General features: G+C 40.3%; 1 protein-coding gene and 1 pseudogene across 2 annotated transcripts; both read right to left on the reverse strand.

The window, feature by feature from the left end:
- Positions 1-736: 736 nt before the first annotated feature.
- On the reverse strand, positions 737-10,636 carry LOC140336414 (quinone oxidoreductase-like). Of its 2 annotated transcripts, none has more exons than XM_072419479.1 (9): positions 10,539-10,636; positions 9,383-9,506; positions 7,672-7,824; positions 6,757-6,920; positions 5,427-5,478; positions 4,660-4,809; positions 3,989-4,090; positions 3,621-3,716; positions 737-2,611 (listed from the first exon to the last, which is right to left on the reverse strand). In XM_072419479.1, the coding sequence occupies exons 2-9, from the start codon at positions 9,491-9,493 to the stop codon at positions 2,450-2,452; spliced, it is 990 nt and encodes a 329-aa protein (XP_072275580.1). In that variant the 5' UTR covers positions 9,494-9,506; positions 10,539-10,636; the 3' UTR covers positions 737-2,449. The 2 variants fall into 2 exon arrangements, with proteins under 2 accessions (XP_072275580.1, XP_072275579.1); XM_072419478.1 differs by having other exon boundaries at positions 10,468-10,604.
- A 1,811-nt stretch (positions 10,637-12,447) lies between these two features.
- Positions 12,448-14,920, reverse strand: LOC140337504 (quinone oxidoreductase-like; annotated as a pseudogene).
- Between the last annotated feature and the right edge of the window lie 263 nt (positions 14,921-15,183).

The raw sequence follows: 15,183 nt of genomic DNA on the forward strand, positions 1-15,183 counted from the left end.
TAAGTAGACACCTCATCAACATGCCTACAATATATATGGCCAAAAAATGCGAACATTTTATCATCGCACCCATACTTACTGGCCAAGGGAATATGGATATCTTACCATCATACGTACACTATAGAGGCCAGAATAATGTGAACACCTCACTGCACAAACAAAAACACTATATAGCCAAAAGTATGTGGACACTAAACACCATTAGAATGAATCAGAACACTAATTCCAAAGAGGGGCCGGACCTATAATAACACCCATGTGGTTATGGAATGGATTGTCCAGTACCATCCACAGATGTTTGCCTATATATCTGATATTGCCTAGATATTGCCTTGCATATCAGCAATTAGATGGATCTGGGTAAATGCTAGTGAATGTTAGCCTTTACAGTGGGCTGCAAATCTTTTCATGCATGAATGCACATGGTCAGATTTATCTGATATTGCACATTACAGATAGGAGCCATGACCTGCATATTCCTCCAAAGAATGGACATATCCAAGACTGTAATTATGCAACATGAAAATAAGGCTGAGAAAAGAAAGAGATTGACCAGATTTTCTCTATGTGCCTGGTTGATGAACCAATTTTGTTATCTCTGTCAGCAATGCAAAACCTAATTGATGGTGGTGATGCAATACAGAATCTCTGCAGCATAATAGCCAATTATCTAAATAGATGGCTTGGTAGGTGATTGCATAATTATAATAGGGGTTGGAATACACAGAGAGAGATATTCAGATTTAATTATTTTATTGGATTGGAAAATACGTTGGTAAAAATCAAAGGTACACAAGATTCATCATGCATACAAACAATCCAGTATATCTAATCATAATCTGATCACTTTCTATCTGGGAAAAATGAGCAGAAGGGCAGAATCTTGTACACTTGTGTGCTGTGTTTAAGGACTTCCCAAAGACCCATGGCAAAATTAGTAGAGTATTGCTCTTATGTATTGGACCCAAAATATGTGGATACCTCTCCAGCAATGTGGGGGAAAAGCTGACCATGTACTGTACAATATTATTGACCAATCACTGTACAGTATGCTTTCGCTACCAAAAAGATGCAATAAGACATATCCAAACAATCGATTCATTTTTGTTTTAATCAGACTGTTAGGAGAAGCTATTTGGTCAGCAATCCTGTACTGTAAACAAGTGCAATCCAGTGTGTACTCCTTACGGCATCGCTTGAAGCAGCTGCTCTGCAGCTCATGGCATCTCCAGTTTACCCTTTACCTGTGCATGTGCCTATCCCAGCATCCCCAGCAAATTGAGACTGTGTGCAGCTGGATGGAACTTCAAAGTCAAACAGCCAATAAACGCATTAGTTCCTGGCTTTGATCCTGCCCTGCCATTGGCTACTAGTCCTTTACAGCAGTGGTTGCCAAGCTTTTGGACCTCAGAGGCCACTAAATTTATGGACTTTGGACTGCACTTGCGCAGTGTGTCACTCAAAAATGAGGAAACTTCACCCATAGTGACGTCATGGTGCCAGAACCCACCCACTCACCCATTGCAGGTCTGAGCTAGAGACCCAACCTGCCCACCAACCTGACCCTGCGATCCATACAGGGGACATGGTCCACGACTCTGCTTGGTGCACCCCCCAACAGGGTTATTCTCCTGACTCTGCTGGGGGGTTCTTAGCCAAAGCGGCGGACACCAAAAGTTTCTCAAGGACCACCGGTTGAAGACCGCTGCTTTATAGCTTCTCAGCTCCCAGACTCCAGGTTTCTGTTGTAGGATTGAGCTTGGCTGACTTGCTATTGGATTTACTGTTGCTGTCTGTGATTGTTTGCTGCCTGGACTGAACTTTGCTGTGGCCCCGACTGCTTTATTTTTACCCTTTGATACCGTATTTGGCGTACTGATTACCTGTGTATGACCCTTGGCTCTGTTTTCTGGACTTGTGTCTGGTGAACTCTCCTGTACTGAGTTATCTGTTGATCATCGGGTTATTGACCCTGGACTGTCTGGCTTCCCATTGTGTCCCCTGTTCTGCTCTTATAGGCTCCTGGTCTTCCGTCAGTTAATATACCTATTGCAACCTTGCAAATAGAACCCCATTCCTTTGCTTTTTCTCTCTCTGTGCTTTGAAGCTGGTGTCTGCACTGCACAGATCACAAACAACAGCAAGCATGTAGCCATTGTCTCCCCTTAGCTGCAGGGTAAAAAGAACACATTTCCAAATGGGAATACAAACAATGAAGACTTCTTAGGATCTTAACAAATGTAAATTCTGTTTATCCAACTGATATTACATGCAGTGGGGGGTGGGGAGTAAAGCAATGACCACTATAGAATATATAAGTGCAGTGCTGCTAGTGACCCCAATTATTCAAACAAGATTATCTATATTACAAAAGTGCTCATTGTTCTTTTTCAATACAGGTGAATCATTTAACAAATTCAATTTTTTGCTCTTATGGTTAAGTCTCCATTTAGATGACAAAGACCATCTTTCCGGTGGCTCCACTGCAGTGCATGATGTCTTCATGAGCTTGGGAGGCTTTCTCCAGGGGGTATTCAGGCCCGATGAGGGGTTTCACCCAGCCAGCTTCTATTCCTCCAAGGAGAGCTGCGCTAGCCTCCTTCCATTCCTCCTAAATACCCCCAAAAATAAATGTGAAGGTATTAAAGAATGTTTTATGCAGCCGTCCAGAAATCAACATAAGAATCAATAAATGTGCAGCTCAGTATTTGTTACCATTCCTGGCTTCCTATGGGGTTGCCGGCACTCTCTATGTGCATGTGCAGGACTTATGTCATCCCGGCCCAGCCAGTCAAGATGGCTGAAGATCTCAAGAAGGAAGAGGATGGTGGCACCCTGCGACTGGATAGATATCACAGGGTCTGCTGTAAGGAGTCTAAACTCCAGGCAAAACAAGTCTAAGTATTTCTCAGACAACAGCTTACGTTTTCACTGCTGGGCAGAATTTTTCACATGCACAATAAAACACACTTTATGAATTTGAAAGTTTACTTTCATTCATATGAAAAGGTGGGTCATTGTTGATATTTACATATGAACCAATAAAAATTTTGTTGTCTTGCTTTATTATTAAAATTATTATTATTATTATTAATATTATTAAACAGAATTTATATAGAGCCAACATATTACGCAGCGATGTACATTAAATAGTGGTTGCAAATGACAGACAGATACAGACAGTGACACAGGAGAGGTCCCTGCCCCGAAGAGCTTACAATCTAGTAGGTGGGGGAATTTACACACAATAGGAGGGGAGATATGTAGTGCTGGGAAGAAGTGATGGTTTCAAAATACAGAAGAAGATGGGTAGGCAAGTGAAAAAATGGGTTTTGAGGGCTCTTTTAAATGAGCAGAAAGTAGCTGCAAGCCGAATAGGACGAGGAAGACCATTCCAGAGAACCGGGGCAGCTCTAGAGAAGTCTTGTATCCATGAGTGTGATGAGGTTATGAGTGAGGAAGTCATTAGTAGGTCATCGGGGGAGCGAAGAGAGCGGCTGGGGGATTATGTTTTTTACCATGTCAGAAATGTACGTGGGACAAGAACTGTGGAAGGATTTTACAGTCCCTTTAAAGAAATCTAAAGCTGTGAAAGTCATGTGTCAGTCTGAATTAGTTACCTTAGTGGAGGTGTAAAGTCCAATCCCAATGATGCTGGATTCCTTAGTCATAGTGTCCCGGGGGTTTATTTCAATATCTCCTCTGCAGCCAACAATCTGGTGTAAAAGAACAGAGTACAGCAGAACTGCCTTATTATTTCTTTTCATGTTTTCTTAAAGTGATTCCACATATTCCTATTGGTTCATGAGCAATACAAATGTATTGGGGCAGAAGAGAGTGGGTGAGCTTTAGCACTACCCTCAAACATTGGCACTCTACACTCTTGGAATAAGCCAGGACCTGGACATACTAAAAAAAATAAATATTTTCAATAGGAAAAAAATGTCAAATACTGCCAAAAATGTTTAAAAGGTGATATATTACTTACAATGACTCTGCCTCCAATGGACAGAAGTTCCAGGTCATTGTTCAGGTTAACGTTAGCGAGCATTTCCAGTATGACATTAATTCCTTCTCCCCCAGCTGCTTTCTGAAAATGCAACATCAACATAACTTTATTTTGGTTAACTGTAAAGTGTTCTTGTACAACATAAAAAAAGCACTTCAAGTAAGTAATGATATGCCAAAGACTTGCTCCCAACTACTTGTTACACCTTTCCTTGAGTATCTGCCGAAAAATCGCTGTCCCAACAGAGTCCTGGAAAAACTTGTGTATGCGGGGAAAGTTGGACCATTTTTGGCTATACCTTTACTGTGCTTCCAGAAAAAAACAAACTTCTGTGCTCTGTTTCTTCCAAAGAGAAACCATGGGCCTAATTTTTTTGAGCTGACGGGTAGCAGCTTCCATTAGGGACTAGTCATTTAGGTGAAAATGTAAATGTCAAACATTGGGTCTAACTTATTAAAGCTCTCCAAAACTGGAGAAGATGGACTATCATTGGAAAACCTGGGTGATCCAGCAAACCTGGAGACTGTAATGTAGCTGGTTACAAACTGGTTTGAGCAGCAGTCATTTATTTCTGCTTCACATAACAGACTAACATGTTGAAAGCCTACAACAGAGTTATGGTCATGTTCCTAAAGTATATTGGATCTTACCCGAATCTTCTCTATGTAATCCTTCTCTCTATGGTTGAAGACTTGATGAGCACCATTTTGTAGAACTAAATTCATTCCCTCTTGGCTACCGGCTGTTCCAAATACCCGGAACCCATGGGCTCTGGCAATCTGGCAAGCAGCTATCCCCACCTGTCAGATGGTATAAAATAAAAGCTGAGCCCAATAGTTTTTTAAAATAAATATATCTTTAATTGCACAAAATAAATTCAGTTTCATAGTCCTAAAACTTTAAAGCTGTAAAAAATATATTGGTTATTTGACCAAACATTTTTTTAAACTGGCAACAGTTTTGAATGTTGTGGTGCCTGCAAGTACTTGTAAAAGACTTTAAGTTGATCCTTATGCCCCTTTGAAGTCCCTGGGATACTAGGTCCAAGCTATACATGGGTTCTAGACTTCAAGAATAATCCTACCCATTTATTGACATAAAGCTCCACCCCTGGCATGCAATTAGCAAATTCTGAATCAATAGTGTGTAGTAAAAGCACAGGTATTTGACAATTTAAAGGCTGAGGGTGGAAATCAGCCTCAGAAGAGATCAGGAATAATGTTAACTTGGGCACAAGTCAAGTCCTATTTACGGTCTAGGTCAAATATCTAAAGAGGTTCAACAATAGGTATTTGCAGTAATCACAAAGTTCCTGCACTTCAGAAATGTTTTAGGCTAGAACAGGTTCACTTCCGCAATTCCAAAGCTTTGATCCCTATATATATGGCTATTGTGAGGTATATATTCTTCTACTTACTCCTCCACTTGCACCATGTACAAGAACCAGCTCTCCGGGTTTGCCATGTGCTCTGCAGATAAAATAAACTAATAAATAATAATAATAATACTAATAAACTAATAAAATAAAAGTGAGATTATAAAAAAAGCATAAATATAATTAGACCTTTACACTAATTAGTTTCATGCTACCTGTTTAGGGAGTAAAGGAACACGGCCTAAATGTCTAAATAACTACATATGTGAAACGTCAGGTCTCCAGCCTTACCACCAGTCTGGGATTGCTGTATAAATCTTGAGACTGGATGGAGAATACCACAAACCCTATGGCAGGTAAAACAGCAAACATATGTGTTTTTACATTTTTCAATTTAGTGTAAACCAATGGTGGTCAACTTTCTTGACTGAGGGGGCCTCAGATGTAGCCCCTGACATAACCAAGGGGGGACCAGATAATATTCAGTAAATGCAAGGTTACTGAAAGCTGTCAAAGACCACATAGATCTGAAAAATAGAAACTTTACAAAGGCTACAACAGATATTAGGACTGCCAGAGGAGTTGTTGGAGACCGTGGACAAGTTTTAAGAGACATTCAAAGGCTGAAGACACGTTGAGACTGCCAGTGATGACTTATTTTACAGCCACTTCCACATTTGCATAGCCACTTGAAAATCTGTTTGCAACAAATTTAATATTTATTTTTGCAGGCTATAAAAAGTCAGAGGAAATCAAAAAATAGAAAGAGAAAAGGATGAACAGAACAGAAAAAGTAATAGAGCCTTAATGGCATACAAAAAGCCAATTAATTACTAGTAATTTAGTGTTCTCCCAAGTTCTTTCAGCCAGGCACACCACCTGGCACTTTTCAGTAACCACCCAGGTGTATTTGGATGGTTAGTCAAAAGTTGGGTCACAATACAGGGCAGCCACCAATCTTCAGCTTCCTCCCACCTAGAGTTACTGGTCTTAATAAACATCTCTGACAGTCTACTGTATGCAGTAGCCCAGGGGGGCCACACAATGAGCTACATGTGGGGCTACCTGCTGAATAAATAAACTAGACCAGCGGTCGTCAACCGGTGGTCCGCAAGAAAATTTTGGGGGTCCACGGCTCTGGTCGGTGCACCCCCAGCCTGAGTCGTGGACTACGTCCCCCGTACAGTTCCTAGGCTCAGGGAGGTGGGTGGGCTGTGTCCCTGGACACAACCCACTCTCTCATCACAGGCTCAGATCTGCGATGGGAGAGTGGGCCGGGTATGCGCAGTCAGGAGCTGGAAATTTTAGTGGTCCGCAGGGACCAAAAAGGTTGGCGACCACTGAACTAGACCATATCTTTCATCTTACTTACTTCTGGAAAAGTGCCCTGTAGACAGTGAAGTAGGGGATAGCTAGGGCAGCTCCTTGTTTAAAGTTGAGGTTTTCCAGAAGGGGGTACACGGTATCTTCAGAGGAAAGTGTGTACTCAGCATAACCCCCAGTAATGGTTGATCTGGTAAACACACGATCACCTTTCTGAAACATGCAATATAGATATTAAAAACATACTTGTTTTGTTATAACTAAAAATACATTGATGTTACCATGATGTTACCATGTTAATGTCAGATATGACATTGTCACCTTTTACATGAATCTTGGAAGTAAGAGGAATCCTAAAATCTTCACATTATATCCCAAATTCTGCCTGAAATGAATCCATATACTTCCAGTTTCTAGGCATACGTAATCTGTACCTTTTATGATTTTATGATGCCACTTCTATTCTGTTTCTTGTTCTCCTTGTTGTTGAAGAGGAAGCTGTGCCTTACGACCTGAAGTGAAAGAATCTCCCTGCTTCTGCTTCATTCGTTCTGAGAATTTGAGCTTTATTATTCTCCTTCTGGTCTTTAGATTACCAGTCCTAGGGGACGGGCAGCTCTGACATAAGGATGCAGAGATATTCCCCTGCCGAGATATCTGCCCTCACATACCATTGCACTCTTCTTTTTTGTATACTTCTTCCGGTATTTTGTAGTTTCTGTAGGGTTTATGTTCACCAAGACAGGAAGTTGGGGAAACTTTTTTCACACAGCCGTAGACAACAATAAAATTGTGACATGGGTTCTCTCCTCATTCTGTAAATACATCTTTATTGCTGCCCATGTTTCTAGTTTAGGGTTCTTTTTAGGCACAGTGAAAGTCTTTAACTTTTGGGTTGGATTGAGTGACGTTTAAATAATCCTATTAAAAGACATCAGTATTTTCTTTCAGATGAGAAGCTTACCTTAAACAAGTTTACACGTGTTCCTACTTCTTCCACTACCCCAGAAACATCTGTACCTGGGGTGTATGGTAGGTCTGGCTTCCAAAGAAAAGTTCCAGCCCTGAGATAAATCTCCAATGGATTTATGCCACATGCATAAACTCGGATTAGAACCTGGTAAAGAAGCAAGATCACCAGGAAAAAAATACAAGAAAGATTATTCAAACTTAATATAAAATTAATAAAGCTAAACTCTATGAATTTAGAAGGTTCTTTAAAGTACATCAATAGCAGGAATTCTACCTGCAAAAATATTTGTTATCCTGTAAAGCCAACCTTGTTATCCAGGCACTATTGTCAGATTACTAACCTCCCCTGTTGAGCTACGTAACTTAGCCAAAATCTTTCTTAGTGCTGAGCAGGGGATCCCAGGACAATTCCAATATTCCAAAAAAATAAATATAATAAATTGGATTATTAACACAAAGATTATTATAAAGGAATTTGGATCCAACAACCCAAAAATATAATTTAATAGGAATAATAACACAAAGTTATCTAATATGTGTTCTGTTTTTAGTGCTGTTTGTGATTCCAATAGGGAAAATTATCCTCCCTATATGTCCTAGTAACCGGCTGTGAAATATTAGCCTCCCTTTATGTTATGGTGATCATTCTCAGCAGGACAGATAGGACACTTGTGTTCCCTGTAGTGATAAAGAAGATGTCAGATGTAACCACAGCACAGCAAAAACAAATACAGTTATTGCACACTGATCTCACCTTAGTAAACCAAATATTATAACATGATTGGAAGACACTCCCTATCTGAGTTTACGTGTTTGATGTCTTTTATTGTATTGGTCAAATATCTCACTGCTGGATTCAACAGCTATTCGATCGAATAGGGGGATATTGTTCGGGTGATCGAACGTCGAATTCGAACACACTTAAAGTCAATGGGGGGAAAATTCAGGGTTTTTTTCGGGACTGTTTGGAACTGCAAGAGCAATCAGGTGAGCTGACAGCTCTGCTCCCCTGATTGCTCTTACACAGCCCTAGCGTAACTATAGTATGTGTTCTTGGAGACAGATTGGAACTGCAAGAGCAATCAGGTGAGCTGACAGCTCTGCTCCCCTGATTGCTCTTACACAGCCCTAGCGTAACTATAGTATGTGTTCTTGGAGACAGATTCTCTATCCAAGAACACAGGAGTCCTACGGGATCCCTGGGCACTAGAGGTTAAATGAGGACAAGTCTCTCCATTCATTCACTTCTAGTGCTCTGTGATTGGCTAGGGAAAGGAAAATCCTGATGATGCTTGAGCTGTCATCAGGGTTTACTTTTTCTCAGTCAATCACAGAGCACTAGAGGTGATGAATGGGGAGACTTGTCCTCATTTAACCTCTAGTGCCTGGGGATCCCACACTGACAGGAGGATTCCCCTGTCATTGTGGGATAACCTGTAAAAAAATAAAAGTTAGTTACACAAATCACACGCATTCAATAAATTACTTTAATATTAAAGCCTCTTTTTTTAAAACACAAATTTGCGCTAGTCTTTTATCCTAAACAAACTTTGTCCTGTTTAGATTAAAATGCGTCAGCCCATGGACCCAGACAGAAAGTGCTTTTCAATTGTGTTAATGTAATTTCCAATTGTCAACAGGGCCTGACCCACATTGAACCTTTTTGTCAGATGCTGAAGATTTGCAAAACAAGGTGTGTGTACCTGGTCCTCGACTGGGGAAGGCACGGGGATGTCTGAAAAAAGTTTTAGTACATCTGAGTTCCCAAATTCATGGACCCGAATAGCGCGCATTAATTTTCCCTTTGATGTCATGCTGAGTTCTTTTCTAAAATAAAAAAAAATGTATTAATTATCCTGCCTATCAACAGTTGGGTTCTGCTTATGTATAAAGTTTATATAGTACGGTTTTCCCTCTCCCTGCTTGACACTCTTGGTATTGCAATATGTTTTCTCTGTGTAAACGCCATCTGCAAGAGCAGTGGTCACCAATCATTCGGACCTCATGGACCACGAAATCCACAAAATCCATATTGGGCATGCGTGGGGAGCCGCGTGTCACTCACAGGGGAAGAAACTTCCTCCATAGTGACGTCATTATGCCAGAACCAGAACACTCTCCAATCACAGGCTCAGACCTGCTTGCTAAACATCCTGGAGGGACAGTAGCGCAGGGCCCCCTAGGATGTTTTAAAAGCAGGTTGTATCCATATGGTGGACAGGTAAGGACCCTGCTGGGGGGCGCACCGGCCAGGGGCGCGGACCACCAAAATTTTCTTGTGGACCACCCGTTGCCGATCACTGTCAGTTAGAGGAGGTAGGTGGTCTTTGTGATAGCAAAGCCGTGCCCCCGCTGTTGCATCCATATACATCCCTATTCTATTTTAGCCAATCCAAGTATGTCAACATTGTATTTAACTACCCTGTCCCAGTGAGATGTGCATTTTGTTGCATCACTGCATTTTGGCATATTACAAGTATTTTACACTGATTTTGTATTATTGTTTGTTTTTCTTTCTTCCTTTACCTTCTCTTAGTTTTAACTTATTTCAAATATATTATATTGTGTAATACACAATAAAACAAGTTTCCAGGACTTACACGGTGTGGTGATTGTAGATGTGTGTGTCTGTGCTAATGCTGTAGAGACACAATAGAGAAGAAGCAGATTTGGAGGAAGAAGGGTGAAAAAGTCAGGAGAATATGCTAAGTTTGTGTAATATTTGTGTCTATGAAGAAATGCTATAAAATACCACAAAATCTACAAAAGTATACATAAAATAATTTACCTTGTAAAAACAAATGGGTATAAGTTCCAGTCACAGCAAGTTACTGCACAAGTTAAATAATATAGGTATACCTGAAAACACGGACTCGCTGAACACAACGGAGCTCCTTCTAATCCTGGCATAAGTAAAATGATCTGCATTTACATACAACCTTTGTTCTGTCCCTGGGACGCCCACTTTAACCCTGCTGTCCTAATGCTGCCACCACAAGTTCTGCTAAACGGTGTTATTGCTGGGCAGAAGAAAATGCCCTAAAAGCTGCAAAAATATTAAGTAAACATTATACAATGCATGCTGTTCAGTGATTGCAAGGCATACTAATATAAATGTGTTACCATTTATAACAATAATAAACATTTATTAATTTTACGCTTTTCTTGGGACAAGTAGGTAAGTAGACAATGAAGGGTAACAAAAACTGTTAGGTTTCCCCTACTGGCAGGCAACTCGGGATCACCCGGGCACAGAATATAAGTGACACCTGGTCTACTCCAAAGCACCCCACAAAGAGTGATAGACTGGTAATCCCAGTGACTTCCAGACCCTTTGATGCTAGGTGTTGCCAGGTTGTGGTCCCTGGGGTCACCCCACCAGAGAGCGGACCACCCTAAGTAGGCTTCTGTGTTGAGACAGCTGGTGGGTTAGTCGTGGTCACAAAACAACCAACAGGCAAGATGGTAGCATCAGACAAGGAGGTGTCGGTGAGTGGGCCAAGGGTTAGGGCAGGCCACATCGGTGATCAGGCAGAAGGTCAGTTAAGGCAACAGACAGGTGGTGAAATGAGGGCTCACCAAAAGAAGGATCCAATGAATTTGATAGGCCATACACTGTGCCTAGCCTGGGGGGTATGCTCAATATAGTTTGGAGAAAAGATAGAGAAAAGACAGGCTTTTATAGGCAGGACATGTGGTTGATTAAAAACCTGTATACTTTATTTATTGATAATCGTAGTACTAAAACTACACAGAGTTCAACTGTGCTAACACAATTCTACTATGCTACAGTTAGATAGTAAATTACAACGCATTTTGTGTTGATATCAGCAACGTCTTGATTCCCGAAGCGTGCAAGATCGGGTGACATGGAAAGATTGCAGCACCCAACGCTTCCTTCATGTCGGAACGAAGGCGAATTTAAGGATGGTATGAGACCCAATCAAGGGAAGCTCTAGAGAGCTGGTGAAAGTAAAGGCGAGTTTCTTTTTTTAAAGGATAGTTCAGCTTAAAAGAAATTTTGAACAATACAGACTTACTGGTAGATCAACAGATAATACAACTATGTTACAGAGGGGACACAGAAAACTAGGAGATTGTAAGCTTTTCTGGGCAGGGTCCTCTCTTCCTCTTGTGTCACTGTTATGAGTTGGCTCTATATAAATACTTTATATATAATAATAATATTAACTAAAAACTTCTGTTATATTAGTATGATAGGCTGCATCATAAATGTTCTATTAGATTCTTCCACCAAAAAACTTTAATTTTACTACTTTGAGCATATTTATTTTGGTGAGATCAAAATTTAGGGTGACCAAGCTTTGTATTAATATCAACATAAGTCTAGTTTGGTTAACTGTGAAGTGTTCTAATACCAAATACAAATTAAACACGTTCTGAGAAATCTGCAGCCTTGGGAAAAGGAGTTTCCATATTTAAACTGGGAAAGGCATGTAGGGGGGACAAATTTGGTTCATGTCTGGTTATACCTTTACAGTGCTTTAATAGACAACAAACGCCTGTGCTTGCCAAAGAGGAAAATGTATTAAAGCATGGGGACTGGAGAAGATAGGCTATGATGGGAAAGTCTGTATAATCCAATGAACCTGGATTGGATCTGGCTAGCAAATTTTTTTAAAAAATCCATTCCAGGATGCTGAATCACCCAGCTTCTCCCAGAGCTTTAATAAATCAACACTATGTGAACCTAATTAAGCAAGTGGGCGTTTGACTACCCTTAGCTCGGAACTCTTGCAGCTCACCATCCTTTGGCTTAGCGGGTTCATGAGCCCTTGTGGGTACCCGCATGGATATATACATGCATATGAATATTGCTCTTCCAGTTCCAAGCACTGCTTGATGGAAAGCAGTCTAGCCATAATTTACCTTTTGGGGGACATTCATTCCAAAAATCCTTCTGATGTTGGTACGTTTCATGTTATAACATCTCTGGTATGGATGATATGATTCCATCTTAAATTATTACCATTCTAGTTTATTCAATCAACACTGTAAGCATGCACATCTGATGACGCAAACTTTGTTCTGCGAAACGCACTATTATTTTTACTTTTAATCTGTATAAATGTTATGTTTTCGTGCTCTAATGTATAATATTTTAAATCAAATATACTGCACTAATAGTGTGGTGGCAACAATTTTTTTGAATTTGTAAATGTTTGCCTTGCTTTCAGTATATGTACAATAATGCTGGTCTGGGATCACATAATGAGAAAATCATTGTGTGTTTTTGTAAATTAAGTTTTTACTTGTAAATTAGGATAAAGTGTAATTTTCATAGATATGGGATGGGGTGGGGATCTAAAAAAAAAATCCCCATTCTTTCTTATACCTTTTTTTCGTTGTATGTTTTTGAGGTATCTACCACACCCTTCGCTATCATCTCCATCCTCAGGCACCGTTTCTCCCCTTTTTCCTGCAAAAATTGTTCATTTCTATCGGTTTATTACGACATAAATGTGGAGAATAATTTTTTAATTACAAACTGATTTGAGGAGCAGTCATTTATTTTTGCATTGACAGATAACAGAGTAACGTATTGAAAGCCAACGACAGAGTTACGGTCATGTTCTTCAATAGTTGGTGCAGTGCGGATAAGGACAGTAATTTCTCCTGCAGTGAGGACAGTGACTCTACTTCCATAACTGCAGAATTAATTCCATTGATCCATAAACTGAAGTATTATTGGATCTTACCTGAATCTTCTCTATGTAATCCTTCTCCCAGTGGTTGAAGGTTTGATGAGCACCATTTTGTAGGACCAAATTCAATTCCTTTAGGGCTACCAGCTGTTCCAAATACCCGGAACCCATGGACTCTGGCAATCTGGCAAGCAGCTGTCCCCACCTGTCAGATCACATAAAACAAAAGATGAGCCCAATATTTTTCTAAAATGATTTTCCAATGACACAAAATAAATTAAGTCTAGGTAATTAAATTAAAATAAATTAAGTCTATAGTAATAAAGCTTAGCTAAAAAGCAGCCGAAAGCCTCCTAGGATATGTGACGAATGTATGCCAGGAGACTGTGGATTTCCCATAAGTCTTTATTGCTGTGGCAGTAAAGTTGGAAAGGGAGAGGTAAAAAAAATAAATTTTTTAAAATTTTCATTGTATGAAAGGGTTAGCCATCCCTTTATAAAATAGTAAAAATGCCATGATAGGTTTAAATCACTGGTGGTAATCAACATTGGTCTCAGCTGTACCCCTTGACATAATGCTCAGTGAATGTAAGGCTACAGAAAGCCATCTAAAAAATGGTCAGAGACTAAAAATGCTACAACAGATGACCATAGGCTGCCAGAGGAGTTGTTGGAGATTGGAGCCATGCTTCACTACACAACGAAAGGCCTAGGACATATTACATGCCAATGACCACTGATATTACAGCCGCTTTCACGTTTGTATAGCCACTTTGTGCAACATTTGTTGTTTCTTTATATAAGACCCATTAAAAATGATCAGATAAAAAACAAAAAGAAAATGATGGACAACACAGAAAAAATAATTTATCATAAGCAAAATACAACAAGCCATCTCATTACTAGTGATTGACAAATAATATTTTATCCCTCTGGCCTAATATTTACCTCCAACAGTCTACTGTCTGTAGTGTGCAGGAGGACAGCACAATGGGCCTGATTTTTTAAAGCTCTCCATGACTGGAGAGAATACACCATCATCAGTGAAGCTGGGTGATCCGGCAAACCAGGAATGGATCTTGTCCAAGTTTCAAAACATTTGCTATCAAATAGCAAATGACTTTTAAGAAATTTATTGCAGGTTTGCTGTATCACCCAGCTTCATTGGTAAAGGTGTATCCTCTACAGCCTTGGAAAAGTGCCCTGTAGGCAGTGAAGTAGGGGATAGCTGGGGCTGCTCTTTGTTTAAAGTGAGGTTTTCCGGATGGGGGTACATAGTATCCTCAGAGGCGAGTGTGTACTCATCATAACCCCCGGTAATGGTGGCTCTGATAAACACACAATCACCTTTCTGAAATATGCAATATAGATATTAAATAATACCTTAAGAAAGGCCTGACCCTCATAAAACCTACCTGTGTGTCAGATGCAGAAGATTGTAAAAAAAGTGGGTGTACCTGGTACTCGACTGGGGAAGGCACGGGGACATCTGAAAAGATTTTTAGTATGTCTGACTTCCCGAATCCATGGACCCGAATAGCACGCATTAATGTTCCCTTTGATGCCATGCTGACTTCTTTCTAAAATACAAAAAAATATATTATTTGTACTGTGGTTCTGCTTTCCTTACCTTTCTTGGCTTTTCTTGATTAGAGAATCCCTCTGACCGCAGAGAAACTCCATTGAAAGTTCATCTGCAGTCACAGCTGACTCGCCTGCCTCCTATCAGCTGTGACTGCAAGTTCCCATGCTCCCCGGGCTGTACTTATCAATGATACAGCCCGGTGACCGTGGGAACTGAACTCAGATGAACCATCAATGGAGAACATCCATTGAGA

This window comes from Pyxicephalus adspersus, chromosome 8 (genome assembly GCF_032062135.1).
Source record: "Pyxicephalus adspersus chromosome 8, UCB_Pads_2.0, whole genome shotgun sequence".
NCBI classification, from domain to species: Eukaryota; Metazoa; Chordata; class Amphibia; order Anura; family Pyxicephalidae; genus Pyxicephalus; species Pyxicephalus adspersus.